The following is a 26021-nucleotide window of genomic DNA, read 5'->3' on the forward strand; positions in this document are numbered from 1 at the left end:
CAGAGGTATAATTTCTCTGGTCTGTTCACAGATGAGCATTTTGAGCAGGAATAGTCATATTGCTCGCCAACAGAATTAAAAGAGTCGGGCATGCTGTCCAACATATTGGTTTGTTATTGCTCAAAATTATTGTCTTAGGTGCTACAAGACATTTCAACAGAAAATTTCATCAACTTCTTTATTCTTACATAACAAACGCACTGGCAATCTGACTTGAACTCTCTTCTGTTCACATTCATGGCTTGAAAAGTCATTTAAGACTGCCAGTGTAACATGCAGTGATCAAAATAACAAAATATAAACAAAAAAAGATAAAATCTAAATAAAAAATATTCGAATGATCAAAGGAAAGTAAGTAGATCAGCTGTATTCAAACTTTCTACATACTCCACTGTACATTGGCATTCTAGGTGACTACCATCGAGACATTTGCAAAGGATCACTAAGAGGGTCAGTGTTTGTGATGCAGCTCTTTTGATCACTTGTACAGGGCACGAGATAGGCATGAATCGGCACATAGAACTAACTACCTAAGTGACAGTGGAAATATGAAGTGAAATGGGAAAAGAAGAGCCAATAATGCTCTTAATTTTCTAAAAGCAGGCTTGGGGTATTGTTAGACCACTACGGGCGAGATGTTGAAGCATTTATAAAGAGGCGACGCTAGAGTGTTTTTTTCTGGCAGCAGCACAAGCAAGGCTTTTGCTAATTATGTATGCACAGGAAACGTTCTTCGAGTTTGTTGCTAATAAAAACTCAGATTTTGTTCTGCGGACAGCAGGACAGCGCTCTGTACCCTTTGTGGGACAGTGCTGCTATGGGTGCCTTTGTAACCGCCCTTCTTTTCTTTGGCGCGCGCAGTGCGTGATGTGAACCGCACAACGGCGCGACTCAACTGTGGCATTCCGCAAGTTCCACCTCGCTGTGAAGGTGCCCTAGATGCCCAGCGCCAGCGTCTGCCCATCTGGCAGAGCCGCCAGAAGTTACTGACCACCATTGCCCAGAATCAAGTGACCATCATCATAGGAGAAACTGGCTGCGGCAAGACCACTCAGGTGATCCATCGATCATGCGGACATGTCCAGCTTGTATAGAAATATCTCTTCTTAGTGCTAACAAGTAGTCACCCGCTATACCCATTTTTTATTTTTGTCTTTTTGTGTGTGTGTGTGCTTGTGTGTTAATTATTGGAAGAGGTGATTGACAGCATGACACTCAAAAAAGACTTAAGTTCATGGGAAAAGCGACACTTGAAGTGATGAGCAGTGGTGGAATAAGGAATGTTGCTGGGAGGTAGCCTACGTTTTGACAAGGGAACTTCATCAGGGAGCAACTGCTTTCCTTAGCAGCATTTTTATGTACAAGTAGCTTACTCTACCCTACCTTCATTGGTGGAGGAGGCAAAGAATAAGCTGGTGCATAGAGGGCACTAATTGAAGTCAACACCCTAAAAAAAGGGGGGGGGGAGGGAATGACAGAAGAGGTAGAGAGGAGGGACAAAGCTATGTTTGGGGTTGGGATAGAAAAAACAGGTAAGGGTGCTGGTGTTTGGTTTCATCAAGTAGTCTGGAATCTGGCACTCGCTTGCTCTAGACAGCTGTGTTGAATTACTGTACTGTGCAAAAATTTGCACTAATCCTGTTGAAGTGAGTTTCAGTCCCTGTCCTTTGCATTTCTTTGTAATCCCTGTTTGTTGGTGCACTGTTTTCAGGTGCCACAGTACCTGCTGGAACAGAACTGCAGCCTTGGTAATCCGTGCCGCATTGTCTGCACTGAGCCCAGACGACTGGCTGCTGTGGCTGTGGCCGAGCGCATTGCTACAGAACGAAATGAAAAGTTAGGCCACACTGTGGGCTACCAGATACGACTAGAGAACAGGTGAGAAGGTGTATTATCATCTGGTTTCCATAGTGATCAAGGGTTCATATTAGGTTAAAGGCAATCCCGTGAGACATTTAACACATTTTAAAGGGTAGTAAAGAGATAAGCTGAATCCAGTTAGGCTGGTGAAGTACTATTCCTTCAAAAGTCTGCTTTTGTTTATTTCAAGGTAAAATGTTTATTATTAGAAGAGGAAATGAGGTGTGTTCCTTGAATACCGTGCGGTAAACCCAGTGCTCATGTGTGTGACTTGGTGCACTTCATGGTACTATTTTCTCATATTTGAGTTGTTGTAGCCGTAAAAACATTTAATAAAACTAGCTAAGTTCAATCTTTGACTCTTTTAGAATGCAACTTTGTGCATTTGTACTAATTAAAATTTAACTAGGCCCGAGCAGAAGTCATCAAAATTCGCGACATCACTGCAAGCTGGAACGGAATCTTATAACGGTTCGGAAAGTGAACCATTCGCTTCACCGCTCACACCACTACATGGTTGACTCCCAAGCCAGAGGGGGAGAGAGAGTAAAACAACTTTATTAATATTTGGATGGCGAGAGCAGTGTGGGAGGAACCCTCAGTCCAGGGTCCCTAAGATGATTCCAGCGATGTTTCGAGCCCGTTGTATCACAGCTCGGAGGACCTCGGGAGGTCTGTCGCGGAGGGCATCGTCCCACCGCTCTTTGTTGCGTAGGGGGTAAAGGAGAGTTGGCAAGGGAGGAAAGAGGTTTGCAGTGCACTCAATCGTGACGTGGAAGATTGTGGGCGAGCTGCCACAGCCAGGGCAACGATCTGCATAACAGTGTGGGTAGAATTCATTGAGTTCCGCGCATTGCAGCAGGGTCTCTCAGGGATTCGGTGCCATCCAAAACTACCGAGGTATAGCCCTCTTGAGTGCGTGATGTGTCCGTGTATAAAGTACTATGTGTTTCCGGGATGTTTGCAAGCATGCGGCCAATGTATCGTACATGGGCTTTGCGCCACCCTTTATCATGCTCGGGGTGCATATTATGTGGCAATGGATGAATACTTAGTGCTTGGCGTATCGCTGACGACAAGATCGTTGGACGGGTTTCAGACTCAAGGGGTGGGACAGAGTATCCTAGCCGTGTGAGAAGATGGCGGCCAGTAGGAGTGAGTAGGAGGCGCTGGCGATGGCTGACCCAATGTGCCCCTAGCAGCTCGCCTAGTCTGTTATGTGTCCCTAAGTTAAGGAGACGGCGTGTGGAAGTATAATTTGGGAGGCCATGGGCCAGCTTCGTCGCTTTGCGAATCATTGCGTCTATGCGAAGTTGTTGCGCTTGGGTCAATCGCTGAAATGGGAGATGGTATGTAAGGCGGCTGATCACGCATGCCTCCACCAAGCGCAGCAGGTCCTCTTCTCGAAGGCCCGAGCGTCTGTTGGAGACCCTCCGGAGCATGGCCAGAATTTGCTCAATCTGTCTGGATAGAAGGGAAACAGTTTAGTTTGACCTGCCATCCGCTTGTACATGTAGACCGAGGATACGAGCTGTGGGGTCTCTCACACTCGTACTCTTGGGACAAAGGAACGACAACACAGTAGTGCAGACAATCACAAGGGCATTTATTGCACCTTTCATAGATCAGTGCCTGCTAGCCGAGTTGCTATCCACAAAACATGCCGATGGGCGCGCGACAAATCTAGAAGTCTGACTCACCGCGACCGGAAGTGAGCGAATATGTTCGCCCCATGCTGGATCCCAACGCCTGGTCGTTCGCGCGTACAGTCACGCGAATCGTGGCGCGTTCGAAGGCCGCCACGCGAGGCGGTCTCGCAGAAGCATGGGTCGCCGCGGGCGCGCGCGACGTCCCCGCCGCGCGCCGACCCGCTGGGGAAGAGGGTCGCTGCACGTGCGGCACGACCGTCCCGCTTGGTGTCTCGAACCCAACAGCCCGAGCGCCTTGTCTCCCGACGCCCGAGTAACCCCGCAGCGGCGCGACGCTCGCGCCATCTCTCGCACCGCGCTTGTACCACCCGACCGCCGCGGGCGCCAGGCCACGCGGCGGGCGAAGCCGCCCTGCAGGAGACGAGCCATGCGGGAAAACTAGATCTCAGGGGAGGCGTGAGAGTCGCGCATCCCCACATCCCCCCAACCTTAAATCACTACATATTCTGGCGAGACATGTGACACGGTCTAACATCAAACTGTGCTTCGCAAACAAGGTAGAACATTAAACAGTGGTCGCGCCGAAGAAATGTCCGCACGCTGTCCATAACATGCAAGCCGACATTGTCCTTGGGTGCACCGCTGGCGTCCGCCGGTCACAGCGGCAGCTTTGCAGACTCGACGGCACGATGCCAGGCCAGGACTCCGGAGACGACGACGCAGTAGTCGGTACGAACAAGCGTCGCTCGCGCCGACGCGCCCTGCTGGGAAGAGCCGCCGTAGCTGTCGGTGACCGCCGGTTCTTTTGTCCACCACCGAGGGTTGTGAGCTGGATGCAGGAGGCCGCCGAAGTCGCCGCGCCGAACTGGCCACAGCATCACCATCGCCCGGGGTGGCTCGATCGTAGTCCGGGGCAGCAGCAGACGATGTGCAGGTGACGGCAAACCAGGGGTGACTCCAATCACGCTGCGTAAACTCAACACACTCGGCAAACACTAAAGTAGTGCAAGGGAGAGGAATTATGCATGCGCATCGCCCACGTGGTACGATGTTCAACTCGGCTAGCAAAGATCGGGCAGCTACTCAGATGCTAAGTTCACGTGAACGAAGCTCGCTTACTTGAGTCGAACGAGTAATTTCAATTCGTGCGAGGCTAAATAGAATGAGGGAAGCGAATTGCAACACCTCAACGCCACGGTCCACCAGGTTGTGTCCCTCCACGTGCGACAGGCAGCTTTGTAAAGTCTTAAGCCTAAATCGTCGCTACCCTGACAACAACCGGCATCCAAAAACAACACCCAAAATGAGCGCAAAACAGGCAGCCGCGAGGAGACGTTAGCTCTGTGAGGTGGTCCTACTCCGCTCGGTGCACAAAGCATCCGAGTTGACGGCGCCCACCGTCCCAGACGGTGTCGGAGCGCCCAGTGCCAGGCCGCAATACCAGTCAGCCCGTAGTGGCACCCGTGGCCCGCGGCCACCCGGCTCCCAGAGCCGCGACTTCATCCGAGTCAAAGAGATAGAAGAAGCTATTTACATAAGAAATTCGGATCACCCACGAGGCTTCCGTACTCACTCGCTTCAGGCTTGCCACTGCTCTGCGGGCGCTCAGCCTCGCTCTCCCAGGATGCAGACCACGTGGCTCTCGTACCGACGAATGCCATTAAGAAAAAACACTTGCGAAAAGGCTTAGCGTGTTGACATGTTCAAACACACTACCGCCACCATCACCTCGCTCAAGAAAGCACGCCGCCGACGCTAGCGATCAAAATTCACGCTAGGCCTACGCTTCGGTTCAAACAAAGGTCTCGAACGAAGCAAACTGTTAAAACTATCGTCCGATGCCCCAAGAGTCCCACGTTGGGCAGCCAGATGTGGGGTCTCTCACACCCGTACTCTTGGGACAAAGGAATGACAACACAGTAGTGCAGACAATCACAAGGGCATTTATTGCACCTTTCATAGATCAGTGCCTGCTAGCCGAGTTGCTATCCACAAAACATGCCGATGGGCGCGCGACAAATCTAGAAATCTGACTCACCACGACCGGAAAAGAGCGAATATGTTCGCCCCATGCTGGATCCCAACGCCTGGTCGTTCGCGCGTACAGTCACGCGAATCGTGGCGCGTTCGAAGGCGGCCACGCGAGGCGGTCTCGCAGAAGCATGGGTCGCCGCGCGCGCGTGCGGGACGTCCCCGCCGCGCGCTGACCCGCCGGGGAAGAGGGTCGCTGCACGTGCGGCACGACCGTCCCGCTTGGTGTCTCGAACCCAACAGCCCGAGCGCCTTGTCTCCCGACGCCCGAGTAACCCCGCAGCGGCGCGACGCTCGCGCCATCTCTCGCACCGCGCTTGTACCACCCGACCGCCGCGGGCGCCAGGCCACGCGGCGGGCGAAGCCGCCCTGCAGGAGACGAGCCATGCGGGAAAACTAGATCTCAGGGGAGGCGTGAGAGTCACGCATCCCCACAGAGCACGATTAACCTGTGGTATCGGTGTGCCATCCACGTGCACAGTGATAGGGGTAGTAGAGGAACGGCTCCAGGGGCGAATGATTATGAGCTCCGACTTTTCCGGAGCACATCTTAAGCCGCATTTTCTCGCGTACTCGGAAACTGTATCGACTGCTTGCTGCAGTCGGTCCTGGATGGCTCCGTCGGAACCCCGTGTCGACCAGATAGTAATGTCGTCCGCATAAATAGCGTGGGCGACATCAGGGATCTAGTCAAGTAGCCGGGGGAGTCCTGCGAGCACGATATTGAATAGAGTAGGGGAAAGAAGTGAGCCCTGGGGTGTCCCACGTCATACAAGGCGAATCGTACTGGATCGATGTGGTCCCATTCCTACGGTGGCTGTGCGATCTTGAAGAAATGCACGGATATAGTTGTACATACGAATTCCACAGTGTGAATGTGCAACATTGCGAAGGATGAGGTCATGTTCAACATTATCGAATGCCCCTTTTAGGTCTAAGGCGATGAGTGCTCTCGTTTGGGCGGACGACGGAGGTCCTATGACTTCCTCCCGCAACTGTAAAAGCACATCTTTGGCAGACAGATGAGCCTGATATTCGAATTGAGAGTCAGAAAAGAATGATTTTTCTTCAAGGAAGGGCTGCAGACGCCGCAAGAGTACATGCTCCAGGAGCTTATCAATGCAGAATGTTAGGGAGATGGGTCGTAAGTTTTCAACCTTAACAGGCTTGCCCGGTTTGGGGATCAGTGTGATGTCGGCGTGTCGCCATGCTTGGGGAAGCATGCCCTTGCGCCAGCAATCATTGAAGATATGGGTGAGGTGGTTAATATCTGCGTCACTGAGGTTACAAAGGGTGGCGAATCGGATGTGGTCGGCTCCCGATGCCATGTTGCAGCGTAGGTCTTGTAGGACCACCCTCACCTCGTCAAATGTGATGTCTGCATCTAGCGATTCGTTCGCCTCGCCTACATAAGGATAGTCAGGGTACTGCGGCGGCGGGCCTGTGGGTATGAAATGCTTCTCTAGCTCTTTGAGGAGTGTCGAGACATCGTCCCTGTACTCGTGCATTAGGATGTGCAGCTGTTGAAATGTTTTTCCCTTTGTTGTGGTGGGATCTGTGAGTGAGCGAAGAATCGACCACGTTTTTGCTGTGCTCAATGTGCCCGAGAGGCGATCGCAATATCCTCGCCAGTTATTCCTCGTAAGGATCTCTGCATACTCCTGAGATTCCCGTGTAATTTGATCTATGCGTTTCCTAAGTTTTTGGTTGAGGCGTTGTCGTTTACATTGTCGTGTCAACCCTCTGTGGGCGTTCCAAAGATGAAGTAAATGCGGGTCTATGTCTGGTGTCTCGGTTGCGGTGCGCAGTGTGCTCGTGGTGGCCTCTAGATCTTGTGCGAGAGAGTCAAGCCAGCGTTCGTACCCTCAGGTGGGTCCTGGCGACGTTCCCTGAATTTCACCCAATCTGTTATACGCACATTTCGCTCGGGCCTGCGCACACCCCGTAATGACAAGGTGGTCGCCACAATGTAGTGGTCACTACCAAGGTGCTCCTCTAAAGGCCCGTGTGCAACGACTGGGCCAGTATTGCGCACGAAGGTAAGGTCAGGGCAGGTGTCACGAGATATGCTGTTGCCTATCCGAGTGGGGTGCTCTGGGTCGGTAAGCAGTGTATATCTCATGTTACAGATGGCATTCCATAAGCGGATCCCATTAGCCTGCGATTTAACGTAACCCCATGCAGTATGCGGAGTGTTAAAGTCGCCGGTCACCACACAAACCCATCCAAACCTACCAAATTTTGTTAGCAGGTGCTGAAAACAGTGCATTTGCGAACGGGGGAACTGTATGCATTGAGTATAAACAGACTCTCGCTGCGTTTGCTTTGCATAATTATTTCCAATATTTGGTGAGGAATGTCAAGTGGTATGCATGCGACATGTAACATGTTTCAAAACTAAAGCTCCCACAAGAGGAGTGACACCCGAGAGCGTGCTGTAGCCGCTCTCGGGTGCAATAAAGAAGGGGTGCAATTGACTTCCTGTTAGAGGATGACATCGGGAGGGTTCGTGGATGTGGCGATATACTGCTGTAGGGAACCTCGTTTTCGGCGGAATCCCCTACAATTCCACTGCCACACCACTAGTTGCTCCGCGTTACGCGGCGCCATCATCATCGCGAGAGGAGAGGAAGCAGGCGGTCATGCATAGGGATGCGGGCGCCGGGTGCCCACATTTGAAGGTTGCGGCTGAGAGCCTTGGTCGGAAAGCGCACTTTCGTTGTTACCGCTAAGCTCAGGAACTTGCATGCGTGCGAAAGTGCACTCTATACATGATTTCACTTGCTCCGTAATCCCTATTTGAAGGGCCTCCATTTGGCGTTCTATCCTGTCCAGAGCCGCCTGCATACTAGTGCTCATGTCTGCCACCAGCGCGTCCATTTGTTTTAGCAGGCGCTCACAGCACGCCTCCATGTCACAACGTAGGCGGGTTATTTCTATTAGAGGATCGGGATTTGATAACGAATTGGTAATAGGGGAAGGGGTAGGGAGAGATTTACGGGGCAAAGCGAGCTGTGGGGGACCCTCCGCCCGACCTACCTGCTGAGGCGCCTCCATTGCTGTTTTCTTCTCCGGGGTCCGCTGCACCCCTGAAGGGACCAGGGTCACCTTGGCTGGGGCATTGGTCTGCAGGGCCTTCTTGTAGGGTTAAAAGAGGAGGACACGATCAATAGATGAGAGGGTGCCACCTCTGATGTGTACGCCATCATATGACGAGTTAATCGAGAAACTGCAGAATGTTTCTGCTTGCTAATTAAATATAAAATATAAATTAAATATTATGCAGCAAGTTCTAAAGTGTAAATATGCAGTGCCGTGCATCTACGCAATGCTTGAAGTAATTTATTAATGTCATTCTTTTTCGTTCTCAGCCAACAGGCAAATCGCCAACATAAATGAGTTGGCAGAGCCCAACGCTATGTAGTCTGCTAGCTCTTCCTAAGTAGTGAGGGGAACAAAACCGTCAACTGGTTCTAAGGGCCGCCTTTACTAGTGGACTATATTAATTTTCCTTCTTTTTTTGCCCTTCGTTTTTTTTTCCTTTTTCGTTCTCAGCCAACAGGCAAATCGCCAACATAAATGAGTTGGCAGAGCCCAACGCTATGTAGTCTGCTAGCTATTCCTAAGTAGTGAGGGGAACAAAACCGTGAACTGGTTCTAAGGGCCGCCTTTACTAGTGGGCTATATTAATTTTCCTTCTTTTTTTGCCCTTCGTCATCAGCACATTGCTCGCTCGCTGCCGCTATCACTGCGATCTGCCTCACGGCATGTCATGTGATAGAAGCAATGAAGCATGAAATCAAACATTACGTTATACAGGCTCTAAATCACCTGCGCGAAGTAAAATTGAAGAGCATGGTGCTGCCAGTGCGCGCTGTTCCGTGAAATTGAGGACGAAAGTATGGAACTTCCAAACTAAAGCAAGAAGGGCAGCCAAACAAGAGATTTCCACAATATCTTCCCATCCTGACTCTGCAATTTTATCAGCCGAACAAAGGAAGCGCTGGAGCAGCCTATGTTGAACTCTTCTGACCGCTGAATGGTGACCTGCGAGCTATTAACGCTGGCGATAGCATGGTGAAATTGACCTTGCCATGCAAATATCTCCTTGGCTTTGTCTTTGACAGCGGAGGTCACAGGAAAGCTGACCCAGCCCTTCTACCAGCCAACACAGTAATAGGGAAAGCAACTTCGTAGACAGTGTCAGCAACAGAGATCTAGGTCACTCCGATTAAAACTTCAGTTCCGACCGGCCTGCAGGCCGGGGGTGATGAACCGCAGCGTGCAATTCCTTCCTCTGCATGGAATGACCACTGGTACGCTTGCACCAATGTCTCCTCTAGTTCATAGCATAGCCTACAAAAGGCCTGCTTAGAAAGCCGGCAGGGGTGGTACAAATAATTTTCCGTCATCTCTTCGAATGCGTGTCGCACTTCCAGCCATGGTCGACACCAAAAGCGCAACACCAAGCAGACAACAAGGGCAAGTGATAGCCTCTGAAGCAACCAACGCAAGCGCATGTGATGCCCGTTTGTCTCTGGTGTCATGCAACCGGCGTGCGCAGCCAGGGTCGAAAGCCAACAGCCAAGCCACAGCAATGAAACCCAAAGTGGACTACTACTTCGCTGGTTCCGCTCTTAGCCAACGACGGGTTCACTTTGAAGATGAGTGACAGATGCATGACGTATTCATAAGTTGCGGTGCTATCCCGCTGTCTCTGACGGCCTTTGACGCAAGCAAAATTTTGACCAATCACGTGAAGCCAAGTGAACAGTTCGCCTACTGAACCGCTATAGGTGTGGGAACTTAAAGCCAGTGTTGCCACTTGTCTTTTGTTTTTGCACCTTCCTTAGCTTATCAATGCTTCTTTCGCTATAAGAGTGGTGTTTTTGGCATTGTAGAAACACCATTTATTAATACGGCTCAACTTATATTCTACTGCCTAGTGTCTCCTTAAAGGGCCCCTCACCAGGCCCCATAGCATATTTTGGTTATACACTGGAAGTTGTTACATGTCTTCTAGGAAGCGTTCTGCCGCAAAAATTTTTAGAGTCAGCTCATTAATAGCTGAGATATAAATATTTCAGTGCCACGAACCCATGATTTCAGCAGACGGGCTCCACTGCATAGCGAGACTCCCTCTCCACTCGACCCATCTAGCCTTCGCAAACGAAATTCCTTCCCTGCGTTCTCCCTTACCGTACCTCGAGGACTGCGTGACACATACGTCATGGGCCCCGCCTTCATTTTTTTTTCTTCGCTTTCTTTCCTTCTTTTTCTTTTTTTTTTTCCAGGCGATGCGCACTTCCGCTGGTGGCGTTGCGCGCTGTGCACAAGGACACATGACTAGCGGTATAATTCAGTGCTACACGAATATCGAGGCAGAACAAGCAAATTGCAGAGCAATCACAGCAAGTAGCCGAAGCGACAAACAAGCAGATGAAGCGGAAGTACATCTCTTTTGCTTCGGTGCGAAGTAAAGCAAAAAACACACAGACATTCCATTCGTGTGTTTTATTATTTCTCTAAACTTCAGTTTGTTTATTCAAACAAGTGATCACGCAAATAACAGATGGTGCCTTGAATAATTTTCGAAGTCGCATGCAACCACAAGCGACGTCACACTGCAGACTCGAGTGCATAGGCACAGGGACGCAAGTACATCATCCTCCGCCTTAGAACGCAGTGGCCACGAGGATAACGAAAAATGTCGCTCAGTTTGAAATTTCAGATCTTTCTGCGGCACGTAGTGATGTAATACTTTCCAGGTGCAATCATTATCACACAATGTATGCTCTGCCCTTGTCAGCTCAAAATGGCCAGACCTGGTGAGGGGCCCTTTAAGGAAATCTGTATACATTAAAAGGTTCCTAGGCTGCCAAGCTTGCTTCAAGCTCCTCTTTACGGAAGCATTTGTGGCAGGGTTGGCTAATAACTTCCTGTTGACAAGTGAACTTACCTTCAGTTAAATGGTCAGAAAAAAACTTTTAAAGCAGAAAGGTTTGCCATAAGTAAGTGAGGCAAACTTCCGGCAACTGTTCTACCTACCTTTCTGACTGTGACTAAAAATTCAATTCAGGGATTTCCCCTGCCAAAACTATTATCTGATTATGAGGCACGCCGAAGTTGGGGGACTCCAGATTAATTTTGACCAACTGGAGTACCTTAGCGTGAACGCAAGGCACATTACACAGGTGTTTTTGCATTTCACCGTGACTGTAACTGAATGACTTCTCTCGTGGGCTTCTATACTGCACCATCTCTGGCTTGCTTTTGTTCACCTTGTAGTACCTCACTCATACCACCACAGTGGCTATGGTGTTCTTATGTCTGTGGCTATGGTGTTCTTAACCTATGCCTCACGCTTTGCACAAGGTCACAGGTTTGATTCTTTGTTGTCTTGGCCCAATGGAAGCAAAACACAAAAGCACTCGTGTAATTAAATTTAGGTGCACATTAAAGAACCATTTAAGGTTAAAGTTAATTTTTGAACCCTCCACTACTACTGCATCTTTTCATAGCAGTTTCAGGGCAATGAAATTCCACAAAACTTTATTTTAATACATGCCTCACTCATCCATTGACTTGAGCTGCACCTTATTTACACGGGCTATTCTTTTAAACCAGAGTCAGCATGTTGCATTATTTTTGCTTTGACTGCAGCGCATGGGACTGTCATGATAAAACTGTGCCTTTCCTTGCAGGGTGTCGCCTAAGACCTTGCTGACGGTGTGCACTAATGGCATCCTCCTGCGCACCCTCATGGGCAATGACTCGGCAATGGCGACAATCAGCCATGTCATTGTGGTGAGTACCAGTAGCACTTCTTCATTCAGTTTTGCATCGATGGACAGTTATGATAGTTCACCTAGTGAGTTTACTTCACTAGGTGGACTCACCTGTACTTAACTACTCATGAATGTAACAGGTTGTGGAGCGATGCAATGTCAGATGCAAAGCTCGTTTTTACGGAAAAGCAGCTTTTATAAATAAAACTGAAATACACCCAGCTAGCGTTTCATGGAAGATAAAGCCAGATGCACACAATACAGTTGTCAGCTTATTTTTTTTCTGTCATATAGCAAATATCAAAGCCACTGGAGAAATCGCCACCATTCAGGTTATCTTTTGGATCATACTTTCTATGAGGGGAGTGGTTTCTTGGCTTTTACAGAGATGTTTTACTGAACTTCTAAAAGGTTGAGTAAAGTTAGGTCAATGCATGTTTATCTTCAGAGTTGCCTATAATTTGCAAAAACTTTTGTGTTAGAGGAAGCTTTAGCTTGTGAGCTCTTATCTAAATACATGGGAACACAGAAATTATTTTTCTAGGCAACTATTACACCGATTTTGGTGAGGATTGTTGCATTTAAAAGGAAAAATTAAAACCTAATAGCTATTGCAAGTGTATTATCAATATATATATATATATATATATATATATATATATATATATATATATATATATATATATATATATATATAGTTTTTTTTTCTTTTATTTTATTCTTGAAAAGTGGAAAAAAGAATGACTCATGTACTATCAAATTTACAACTCTGTTAATCAGCAATAGATGTATCACCAATTCTGTAAACTGCACCTAATAATACTTTTGAAGTGAACAAGATTGATATATTATACAGTCGAACTCGGATATATCAGACTCGAAGGGGACCGCAATATGGTTCAATATATCAATAATTGAATATATAAAATAAAAATTTGACACATAAATTTCTAGGGGATACTTCAAGGAAATTTTCAAGGGGATTTTACAGCTGTTCATTATACACAATAAGTCTTTATATCTGGGTTCGACTGTGCACCAATTTGATATATGCCGCTAATTTGTGAGTAGGAGTTTTGCAAAACCCTCGTGAATACTGTAACTATTCACATGAGCTGTGAATTCATATATCACATTTGTACGCTTGAAATGCTTTAACAGATGCAGTTTAAAGAAGTACACTATTTTATTTTTGGTGCAGATTTGCAGGCTTGTAAACTTCCTCCTTCCTTTTTTTTTTTTTCACATTTCTGTATATTATTGTAAAATGCTTGAGACCATAAATCAAAATTCTTCTTCCTAGAGCTGCTGAAATGTACTTTTTCTTGCAAATAGAACATATTTTATTTAAATCAACTTAAATGTTGCCTTATAAAGATATTTCTTTGTTTTACGTGTTTTTGAATAGGAAAAGTGCAGATGGCCCCAAGCAGAGCTTCCGCGCAGCACACTAGTGCTTTTTTTGTTTTGCTTCTGCCAGGCTACGGTTCTTCAGCGTGACCATTCATGAACGTTCTGATTACTATGCTGCTTTTTTTTATTTGCCTTTCTAGGACGAGGTTCATGAGCGGGACCGGTTTACCGACTTTTTGCTTACTGTGCTGCGGGACTTGCTTCCGAAGTTCCGGAATCTAAAAGTTATTCTGATGTCAGCAACCATGGATGTGGAGCTGTTTGTCAAATACTTTGGTGGCTGTCCTGTTGTGGAAGGTATGTTGCTCTTAATTTTCTAAAGCTGTGATGGATGTACCTACTTCCTATCTGATGAGCAACTGAAAGAAAATTGATCGAATTCAGATGGATTCGACTGTGTCCATGTTAACCGGGTAACCGTCATGTTTCAGTCATTCATGCTACAGAGTTCCTTGCATTGCCAGTCAACATAGTCTGTATTAGATGGGTGTACTTTTTTCATGAATTTTCTTTCAATATCCTTTTGAGTTTTCTCCCTTTGAATGGTGACCGGTATGAATGTGTACACTAGGTTTATGCACATATTTTTCAATTACAGTCAACGACATATTTTCCGGACGGCCGATTTTTCAGACATTCCCGATAATTTGGATGTTTTCGCAGCACCGCCACAAAGCCCGTATAATCAATGTAGAGGAACACCTGAAATTTCGGACACAAAAAGCTTCACCGTCCGATTTTTCAGACTTTTTGTTTTCCATGACCGCAGGTCTGAAACAGCATTAATCAAAGCCACCACCACCGCCATTTCGATTAGCTCGCCACCTCAAACTGGCACTCTCACGTGCAGATCCGCTGGCAGCCGTAGCCACCACCACAGCAACACTAGGCTTAGTTACTTCGACGTTCACTACCAGGTTTCTTGCTGTTCGGTGCTGTGTTCTTCATTAAAACGATTTGCCACTGTTAGCAATGGCACCAACTCCGCCTTTGTAATACTCGCCGATAGATTCGAAGCTCGGAAAGCACGGCGCTTGGCGTAATGCTGGTTCTCGAAAGTCAGCTTCGCCCTGATGCAAAAATGCAACGCGGTGAGGCATATGCAAAGTATTGCCGTGAAGCATATTAAGAGTGTAAAGGGGAAATTGTCACGGGACATGGTACGTAGTCCTTAAATACACACGCTTGCACCCGCAGCCTCTTATCGCGCTACAAGCACCGAGACGCCTCATAAATGTGCTAACGTGCTTGTGGGGATTTGAGGCCTTGGGGGCACCAAAAGCATCCGTTCATGTTCTTGGACTGCCCCATTTTTCGTACCGTTTCGCGGCCCCTAGGGTTCTGAAAAATCGTGCGTTGGCTGGACCTCCAGAGCACATTATCTTTTTTTTGTATTTTGCCCCACATTTAAAATGCTGTCTCGTTTGTGTTTTAGTGCCATCACGATCATATGAAGTGAAGGCCTACTTTCTGGAGGACGTCTTACGATTGTAAGTGCAATTTCCAGCATGTATGTGTGTCCGCCAGTTTGAACTTGTACATTTTTTCCTAATCTTCCAGATTCAAGCTTTTCTCAGGCATCAGGGCATATACCTAAAATATATAGCTTTCTGCAAGATGTGCTGTTGTATGTTTGTGTTGTAAAAGGCAGTTCGCCAATCGCTTGAGGAAAATATAAGAGAAGAAAAGCCAAACAATAGAGAGTGCTTGTAGCTGTGTATAAAAGCTGTGTATGTCGCACGTAGCTAATAGACCCCATTTTTAGACGGCTTGCTGAAGCTGATTTCAAGCTTGGACTTTTACGTTCATGTTCCTCATCACATTATAATGTCACATAGGCAATCAAAAATCAAACTCGCTATGTATTAAGACCCTGAAAATAATATATCCAGCACATATTCAAAAATTGTGCATGAGGGTAAATTATGATCAGTGACGTTCCTATTATTTTAAGCAAAGCAAACTGAGAGCTGAAAATTTTATGTCCCTGCTCCTTTCACTTTTGTTTGAAAATCTTATTCTTCCTGTCTTTAACACTTGTCACCTGAAAACTGCTGCATGGTGCTTGGAAAATGAACACAGGACGGGATACACCAGCCAAGCCATGCTGAAGCTGAAGAAAAGCAGGCCCCGGGCTGAGCAGCAGAAGGCGCAGCTTGCCAAGTGGTGTGATAGCCAGGGCGTAACCACAACTAGTACTGACTCTTCAGCTAACAGTCGGTCACCTGAGGAGGACCAGGTATGTGCAGGCTACTCTTGGAATGAAGTTGAGCAGACCAATGTTTCCCAAACTGTGGCTTATAAATTTCCAGCAGCCTTTGAAACCTCCTTTGGCAAATATCATGTGAAGAAGGAATTAAACATTTGGCGAATGGAGCAACAAGCACACTGCAAGAAGCCACATTTTCCTCATCGATTCAGATCACAGTGGGAACAAAAAACAGGGTTGTTGCTGAACTGCAACTTTGACTGTGTTCTCTAAGATGTATCATTGGCACCCTCACTTTTGCCATGCATAACCAGCTTAGCATATTGTATACAGCAAAAGGACATATAAATCAGCTGTTCTTGTAAATTGAAACATAAACATAACATGGTCATTTGAGTTATGGCCACAGCACCATGTTTGGTATTCTGTCAACTTTTTTTTTTCTTGCAAAAAAAAAAGGAAAAGAAGCAAGTATACTTGCTACTTCATTACCCTTTGAGTGGATCACAGGGTTCGTGGCGGCTGAAAGATTTTTCTGATATTCAATTCAATATTAGGTGTTTTTTTTCTTTATTCAATTAGATAATAAATTCGAAATCTACTATTCGGCATTCACACATTCCTATTTATTAGTCTTCTTAAATGCAGAGCACAGAATGTCCTTGACAGCATTCGGTGGCTGAGAAAATGTTAATGAATGAACGACGTCTTTATTGGATAGGCTAGTGCTTTGGCCTGTTGCAGTCCTAGGGGAGGGAATTCAGGTATGGGAATGGGTGGAAAGGGAGGGGCTAGCAGATGATGGTCACTCAGCTGTCTGCATGGGCCTCTGAATAGCAAACGAGACTCGTGGGCGAAGGCCAGAAGCGAGTCGTTCACAGCATGCTTATCGAGCTAGTCCACTGGATCCAATCTTGCAGGGAGATGTCATTCTGTCTAGGTATTTGCAGCGACCCTCTTCATGAGCCTGATGTTCCCAGAAGAGGTGTTTGGCCATGAGACGGCAGGGTATGTTGCAGTTGGGCGAGGCGCTGATAATAGAATTGCATTGGTGTGTCCTCATATTCATTTTGAGTCTCTCTTCTTCTCTTGGGAATAGGACCTCTGGTAGTTGAAATCAGGGATTAGGGCAAAACCCAATTGTAGACGGTGGAGAAGCACCTTTGCAGCTCTTGGTAATCCTAATGGTAGCAAACAATCATTGACAGGTACTAGTGCACGTGTAGCAGCCTTAACGTCAAAACAATGAAGCACTTATACATAAGGAGCTTGTGTCTTAACTCTTGCCTTTTATGAGAGAGAGTTGAGTTCTCAGTCATCAATATTGTGTGGAGCTCTTCATTCAAGAAAAAGCAAAGTATATAGATTTCCTGCTTTTGTTGCATGTAGGAGGAAAGGAAGGATAATGGCGATGATGGGGATTCACCCGACGTTGATGCGCACCTGACTGCAGAGATGGACCGTGCTCTGCAGAATGCCTGGATGACAGGAACGGATGAGGCTTTCTCTCAGCTGCTCTACTACATCCTCTCGGACAATGTCTCGGGTAATTTGTGCGCACAGCCACTAAGTTACATTCTGTCATCTTGTATATCTGCCACACATATTCTGGATCTCTGTGCTCATTTTGCTGTCTGCTTGCCTCTAGTCGAGTACCGCCACAGCGAGACGAGTGCCACAGCGCTGATGTTAGCCGCTGGTCGAGGCAAGGTGGAAATAGTGGAGGAGCTGCTGTCTCTCGGGGCAGACCCCCTGGCTCGGGCATCAAATGACTGGACAGCCCTCGATTGGGCACAGCACTTTCACCAGTCAGGGACAGCTGAAGTTATCCTGGCTCACTTGTGAGTGAAAGTCAAGTGGACCACCCTTTCTTGTCAAATTTGCCGCCCCATATCACTCCTTAACTCTTTCGTTACCGCGAGAAAATGGTCGTTTCTTATTGGACTCTGAAAAAAATAATTTACCACTACAAATAATATTTCAGCACACATTTCAGCATAGCATATTGTGCATAATGAAATTATCTTTCCAGAAAAATATGTTGACAAAAAAAATTATTAGCTAGACATAAAAATTCAGAAAACCACCATTTTTGCTGCCAGTTGATAAAAACAATAAAACAACATGATATCCACAAAAATATTAATATTGTGGGCATTTATAAGCTATTCTTTGTCATCTGTACATGATCATCATCATGTGGGGTTCACATCAGGTTCTTCTTCATCATCGCTTGTGGGGCTTGCTCTTAAGTGTAATCCGTGCTGTGGGCATGGTCGGTACGCCGCATCTTTGACGCGGAATAAACGTTGTGGTAACTGCTGCGTCACAAGTGGTGGAGTGTGCTCTTCGGTCCTCCGTCCTCTGACTCCCTGCTCAACCTCCTGGAGCTTCGATCAGGTCACCGATTGTGCCAGCTGTCTGCCAGCATGTCGCAGGACAAGCCAACAGGCACTTCTACTTCCACCATCTCAGCCTTGGCTACCCCAGCCTCTCCGTATTGGATTGTCAGTGGGCACCAGCGTGATCGCCATCTGTTCGCTGGACTTCGCGGTGAAGACGCCGAGGATTGTCTGGACGATACGTCCAAGCTACATCACGTTGCCTTTTATCTGACAGGAGTAGTGAAGACTTGGTTTTTCAATCATGAGGTTAATTTCACGAACTGGGGCACTTTCAAACAGCAGCTCCGCCAAATCTTCGGCACACCAGCTGTTCGTTCCGCCCTCGCAAAAAAGGCGCTTGACACTCGCAGGCAACAATTCGTGGAGTCTTATACGTCGTACATCAAGGATGTGCTTGCTCTTTGTCGATGCGTGAACTCTGCCATGACCGAATCAGACAGGGTTCGCCACATCCTCAAAGGCATCGGTGCTATCGCTTTCAATGCTTTAGCCATCAAGAACCCCGCTACCGTTGCAGATATCATCGCTAATTGCCAGCGCCTTGACGAACTTGAATCAGTACGGTTGCAGCCAGACACCATTGCAAACACTACCGCCGACGATCCCACGTTACGAGCTATGATCCGCGCAATAATTCAAGAAGAGCTACAGTACCTTGGCTTTGCTGCAGGGCCTATGCCTTCTCATGCCTCGGCTACCAATCTGTGAGACGTTGTCAAGGAGAAATTGGCGTCCATGGCTGGTGCAGCGTACACGGACCATCTAACACCTAGGGCCCCACCAACGTATGCACAAGTAGCCGCAGTTACTCCAGTCATCATACCACCGATGCCTCCAAAACCAACACCGGCCCACATGGCTTGCATAACTACCAGCACACCTACCCAAACCAGCTATCCGCAGTGGCGCCCTCCTCGTCCCGTCTGCTACTACTGCGGCTATCGTGGCCACATAGCACGTTTTTACCGCAAGCGCCAGCAAGATGACCGTCGTGAATATGATGTATACGTACGGGATGACTTTTCGTCCGGAGCTACTTTCCAACGTCTAGGGAGCCTCCATGACCAACGCCGTCCTTATGCTCCTGCGCGCGGCCGCTCTCCGTCACCTACTGTAGCATCCGAGACTGCTCTGATGTACCATCCTGCAATACGCCGCTCACCGTCACCCCTTCGCTGCCCTACGTCCCCACTTAGGCTTTAGACAATGTCAAGGAGAATTCAGAATATACATTTCAAAGATAAATAACCCAGGAATAGTGTCTGAAAAAATAAATGCTCAGTACACTGCTGCTCTTCCGATACAAAAAAGAAACTAAGACCAGTTCATCGCTCATGCCATGCGGTGAAGCAGTTTGTGGAAATTGTGAAGCATAGGGGCACCCCTCAATTTTCCCACAAAACGTATGGTTTTTGTTCGATTTTGTGGTCCTTGCAACACATTTTGCAGTTATGCCTTTTTGGCATCTTCTGAGGATGGTCCAATGAGAAGTCCAAGGAAAGTACTTCACCAGTTCGTCTAGAGTCATGCACCTCTTCCAGAACCGATCGCTCTCGGCGTACCTGGGCAACTACAAGATTATGCATCCAAGCATATCTGTTTGCATTTTTGCACATTGTCTTTATCAGCTCTGCAGGGAACAGTAGAAAGAAATCCCATGCCCTTGTAAACTGTCTTGCGCTGATCCGTAGTGTTGTGCTGAGATGTGCTTCTTCTTGGTGGGAACGGAAGTTTCTTTGCTGCTGATGGCAGCACATCATAACCAAGCGAAATGTGCACTTCGAAGATAATCAATAGAGCTATCAGGTTGTGAAAGAAGATAGGCAGATAAGTGCGCACAAGGAAGGAGACTGCTCAAGGCTGTAAAGGAAACTTGCCACTGAACAGCTGCGGATGTCCCATGCTGACTCAAAACATTGTTGCCGTCAGAGCTTGAATCTGCTTTACTGTCATCTTTGGAATCAACTCGAGTCCTCATTACTAAATTCAAGTGCGGGTGCAGCATAGTTTCAAGCAGGACGCTTTTCTCTCGGTGCAGCACATGGGACAATGCCACGGGAGCGGCTTTCAATAATTGTGCAGTTACACTAGCAGTGCCCCTTCGACAGGATTTTATGAGAGAAGCGTTACCGAACCTCTTGGAAACTGGTTGCAAAAGCTGGGTCCACATGTTGAACATAGGGTGCATCTTCAGAAATACACTTTAGTGGAATGAAACGACTCGGACTTCAAACCAAAGCTCACTAGTGAACAGGTGGCATCAGTTTCAGTTAATTATGACTGCTCAGCACTGTTGAACGGCAAAGGTGGCAATATAATTTAATTTTTGATGTGCTGGGAGTCATTTGATTACAAAATTTTGATGCTAGTGCGGCGTAACATGAGCGGCATACTTTTCTCTCGACCGCAGCAGAAGGTGACATCCACTCCTCTTTCGCTGAACAGCAACATATGCACATTAGTTCCCAAAGAGGTCCGTCAGAAATCGGGACGTCACCGGAGTGCCAAAATTTAAACTGATTCTGAAAGTTCACTGCCTGTACTAACCACTGGATGGCCTTATATGGATAAGAAATGGGTCCATTAAGTTGAAATTGGCAATCTAAAGCATCGTTCACCGGCAATCTATTTGTATAGGCATGGTTGCAAAAGAGAAACTGCCTTGCAGCAGACCTGGCAGTTGGTCAAGTTAGAATCAAGTGCCAAGCATGAACACATTCAAGCTCACTTATAACAATACCGGTTTTAACAATATATCGGATATAACAACGAGCATCCAATGCACCATCAACTTTCGTATGTGTTCTATGGGGAAATAGACTGCTTGCTACAATGCTCCCATGCTGTGTTATCGGTTGTAACCATTACTGTATTTTCCTGACAATAAGCTGCACCTTTGTATAAGTCGCACCCCACACTTCTTGCAAGTTAAGAAAAAGTTGGTGGGTAAGTCACACCGGTATATAAGGTGCACCTATTTTAACTTTGTCCGCATGATGAAAAGTGATAATGCACACTTGTACAATGATCGCAAAATCCCCTACTTACCCATTCCGGAGCACTAAGTTTGCGTAAAGAATATTTTTATGAGCCTTAAATTTTAGCAGAAAAAAGATTCAACCAACACACTTCTTGGGTGCAAAAAAACCAACAATTATTGTACTTCATTTGAAGCCATCGTCCTCCGATGCAGGCAAAATGTCCAGCCACTAAGGCCAGCAGTATTGCTGTGTCTTTATCGTCCGTTTCTAATTAACTTTTACTGGGCGTTGCAGGCACATCGCTCAATAGTGATGTGCCTACAACGTCTGATCATGCGTCAGATCACAATAGGTCTGCCTGAACCTAAGCACAGGCATACAAAAGTAAAATAGTAACTGGAAGCCTGCAGCGCTGCGACATTTCATGTGGGCTACAGATGATAATGATAACCAATTGGTGCTTTTTGTAATGGGTATATTTTGAACACCACAATGCACAATAAAAAATTATGACACCATTTCCCTATTTATTGCGTCAATTCCATGTGTTTAACCTTTTCTTAAAGGGCCACTCACCAGGACACATAGCAAATATTGGTTATATGTTAGAAGTTGTTACGTGCCCTCGAAGGAGTGTTCTACTGCAACAATTTTTCAAATTAGTTCAATAATAGGAGAGGTAGAAGTATTTGAACTTGCGCGAACCAGTGATTTCAGGAGACGAGTATCACCACCACCATAGGCACTGTTAACGCTTGCCCTGTCTGGCCTACGCATGCGAAATTCCTTCCCAGCTTTCTCAGATACTGGGGGCAGAGAATTGTGTGACAAATATGTCACCTCCCCCCCCCCCCCCCACTTCCCCCTGATGATAGTCAGTTTCATTCATGACACTTTCATTCTTTGCATGCGTGGCTGCATGATGCGGGAACAAGCAGACAAAACAGAAGTACATCTCTTTTTCTACGGGACGAAGTAAAACAAACATGCAGACATTCGGTTTGGATGTTTTATTATTTCTCTAAACTTTAATTCATCCATTGAAGCAACAGATTAAACAAATAACTGATGTTGCCTTGAATAATTCTCAAAGTCGCGTGTCACTATGAGTGATGTCACAGCACTGCCATGTACTTAAGTGCACTTGTGGGACGGATGTTGACTTTCTGGCACAGAGCGTGGCGCCCGCGAGAAGGGCAAATGGCACTTGGTTTGAAATTTACGCTCTTTCCACGGTGCATAAGGATGTAATACTTAGCAGACACAATTGCTAGCGCACATTTTATGCACTGCGCTTGTCGCTTCAAAATGGCCAGATATGGTGAGAGGCCCTTTAAGAAAAACTAAACTATAATAGCAAACTAGTACACGCGACCTCCAATCATGAAGGCACCCATATTAGGGAGGCCAAGCTTGCTGCCTCTGTGCTGGCTACACAGCGAGCCCTAGATGTTAATATCTGTCGCCATGGTTACTCCACTGTTAATACAAGATTCAGTTCCTTTCAGAATGTGCTGCACACAATTTTTGGTACCTGTAAAAAAAAAAGGAAAACACTCATAATTGTCGCGCTTGCCTTCGTGGTTTCATGCATATATAATTTACACAGTTGTATACGCACTAACGAAAATTTTTGAAAGAAGAAATGCGACTTAAAGTCCAAAAAATAAATATGGTAGGTCTGCCGACTGAAAGTGTGCACTGAATGAAGAAAAAAAAGAAAACACAACATCCTTGGGGGGTAAAAAGCAATAGTGCTGCATTTGCCTGCATGCCCAACACCTTAGCCACACCCGCTTTTGTGCCACGCATCGTGGAGTTTCCTACAAAAATTACTGGAGGGAACTCTGCCGCTGCAGTCGTTGTCCTACCATGGGAATGATGGGAAGTACATGGATTTGTCTGATGTTCGTGCTTGTAGATTCAGACGTTCTTGTGGCTTTGTATATTGCGCTATATAAATCTTATTGTCGTATATTTCAACACAATCTATATTCTTTGAAGTGCAGAAGACGCCGGGAACGCATACAATTGCTATTAATTGCAACGATTGAGCTTGTCCAGGTGGCCAAATCGAAACGCGCCAAGTGTCTCAAGGCACTGGCATGCCCGCAATAAATTCATAAGGGTGTTTCATTCGCTTGTCGATACGTGCGTCCGTGGCTTAATGGTTTCAATATCGGGCTTCTGTGCTAGAGTCCCTGTGTTCGAATCCTGCTGTCGGGCAATTTTAATGATGTTTATTTAATTATTTATTACACAATAAACTGTTGAAAATCACGAGTTACAAAGCCGTTTGAAGCCATAAGGACGAAGTTTAGGCAAATCCATGTACTTCCCATAATTCCCATGATGGTACAAATGCTCCCATTGCAGCTCCCGTAGACACTAGCACCAGAGTTCCCTCTAGTAACTATTGTACGAAACTTTATGCCACGCACCTCACACTACATGCCTTCATCACAATGCCCTATGCATTGCCTGCACCCTTCTCTATCGCCCACAACCCTTGCCTCTCTCCAATATTGGCGCACTTGGTTCGTTGCAAGGAAAACTGGAGAAGGTGCACAAAGCTTGCAATGCGTTGAGCCATGTGACGAAGGCGTGCCATCATGAAAGCGTGTGTGTCACGAAAGCGTTTGTGGTGCGCAGGCAAGTGTGGCAGCTCACTTTATATTTTCCCCAGGATCTTGTGTTTCTCTTCTTTCCAGTGCAGACACCCCGTAGCCAGATCTTATTGTTATAGCCAATAATGCTATATATGAACGTTGTAGTAAATGGTTTATTTTACCATAGAACAGATGCAAAAGTTCCCCTGCACTTCTCATTGTTACATCCGAGGGTTATTAAAAACAGTAATTCTTTAAGGAGGTTCAACTGTACTCCTTTCTGCCCTGTTAAAATCCTTGGACGTTTGTCCCCTCTGCTGCTTTTCTTTTTGCAACCCAGTTATAACAATTATCGGCTATGGCAATGGGATTTTCTTGTCACTTGAATATTGTTACAAGTGAGTTCGACTGTGCTAGTGCTTATACCTGCCACCTCTCCAGAATTTTCCATAATGTCTACGAATTTGAGCTCATTTTATGCTTTTACAAATGTTTCATCAAGTTTTTTGAAATTTTGTTTGCATAAAATGTTTTGCTTGTTGGTCTCCAAACCTTTTGTTGGGAGTATTCTGATAGTGAAAGGACGCCAGAGGGCTACTTGCTTCGAACAACTTTTTACAGAGAAGTTTCTGGGTAAGGTGAAATTGGCAATTGCAAAGTCATTGAAAAAGTCGCTGTGATCTAAAAACATTGTGTTGCTTATCAGTCTCTGCTGTTCCAAGTTTGTTGCTGCTTGCGTGCCTCGTCTAAAGGTAAATCATCAGTTAGTGAAGTGTGTATGTATCCCAGAAAAGGCTGTTTGCTCAATGCAAGCTTTAAAAAGAAATGCATACTATCAGACTTCCTCCTTTCCTCACCACCCGGATGTTTTCGCCCTCAGTGTCACATGGAATTTTTATGAAATTTTTAACTTGACTAGTTGGTCGGTATGGCAGGACTACACCTTTGTATGTGACATTTGACTTTTATCTTGCTCGTATAACATTACACTTTCTGGAATACCAGATTCCCAGTGACGTAGACGGTTATAGCAATGCTGGTAGCGACATCTCATAATGCCTTGTCCAACCACATCTCAAAAACGTTCTTGTGTTATGCTGGTATTCTCGTCGAAAAAGAATAAAGGATGCACATTGAGGATTATGTCGCTGCCACTGCTTTACACATACACTTAAGCGAATACGATTGGTAACAGCATGTAGAGTTCTGTGTCCTCTCCGTTTGAAGCCTGTGCTACGAGATGTCACTATACCAATGTGGCTGCTTACATCTATTTCTCCAGTAAACCAGCATTCCATAAATCATACTAATGTATATATATAATATGTACAGGCTAAACTCTCTGTTATTGTGCTAGCAGCTTTTATACACAAGGCTGTCTAGTTGCAAGTTATAAGTGTACAGGCAGGCTTTCTGTGTTCCTTGATGACTTCACAGCTTTTTCTAAGCAGAAGAGACAGTGTAGCGAAGGTTGGCTTACTGATTGAAGCAAAGGCATTATGGCTCCTTATGGCCACATGTGCTCATTCTTTGGGGCTGTTTTCTGTCAACATCAATGGCTTTTGTTTCTGTGTCTTACTTTCTAAAGGTTCTGCTTGCCTCTCTCCCTAAAAGGTTGGTCATGCAGAACGGGCTTCCAAAGTCGGATGACTCCATTGGCATTGCTGAGCAGGAGTTCACGGCTGCAGAGCGGGAGCAGCTGGACCTGTACCTGCGCACAACGAATGATGATGAGACCGATCTAGACTTGCTGCTAGCCCTTCTGCAGAAAGTCCATGCGAGCTCTGAAGATGGTAAGCAACATTTCACTGCACTATTTGACAACTTGAACACAGCAGCTGTAATGCGCAATCCTGCACAAAATCATCACCTTTTCCACCTCTGTATTGCTTTGGAGTAGTTATATTAGTGTGACGCAGACTGCAATCAGGGCTACTTAATTGATTCCTTGTTTGCCACTTTATTGAAAATTGTGATTAAGAATGTGTAACCAACTCGCACTGTTCTCGATAACTGTGGCAGTATTGTATTGATAATTGAGCAAAAGAAAGTATCTGTGAATGGTACCAGAAACAT

The 26021-nt window shown here is 46.3% G+C and overlaps 1 protein-coding gene across 1 annotated transcript in view; it reads left to right on the forward strand.

Moving 5' to 3' along the window:
- LOC142571854 (3'-5' RNA helicase YTHDC2-like) overlaps window positions 1-26021 on the forward strand; it is a 98993-nt gene that overhangs the window by 1716 nt on the left and 71256 nt on the right. Inside the window, exons 4-12 of the mRNA XM_075680522.1 lie at window positions 862-1055; window positions 1712-1878; window positions 12245-12347; window positions 13882-14038; window positions 15177-15231; window positions 15824-15980; window positions 17340-17496; window positions 17599-17791; window positions 25560-25738. Coding sequence (XP_075536637.1) covers window positions 862-1055; window positions 1712-1878; window positions 12245-12347; window positions 13882-14038; window positions 15177-15231; window positions 15824-15980; window positions 17340-17496; window positions 17599-17791; window positions 25560-25738 — 1362 coding nt within the window. The remainder of the gene's footprint in view (window positions 1-861; window positions 1056-1711; window positions 1879-12244; window positions 12348-13881; window positions 14039-15176; window positions 15232-15823; window positions 15981-17339; window positions 17497-17598; window positions 17792-25559; window positions 25739-26021) is intronic.

This window comes from Dermacentor variabilis, chromosome 2 (genome assembly GCF_050947875.1).
Source record: "Dermacentor variabilis isolate Ectoservices chromosome 2, ASM5094787v1, whole genome shotgun sequence".
Classification (NCBI taxonomy): domain Eukaryota; kingdom Metazoa; phylum Arthropoda; class Arachnida; order Ixodida; family Ixodidae; genus Dermacentor; species Dermacentor variabilis.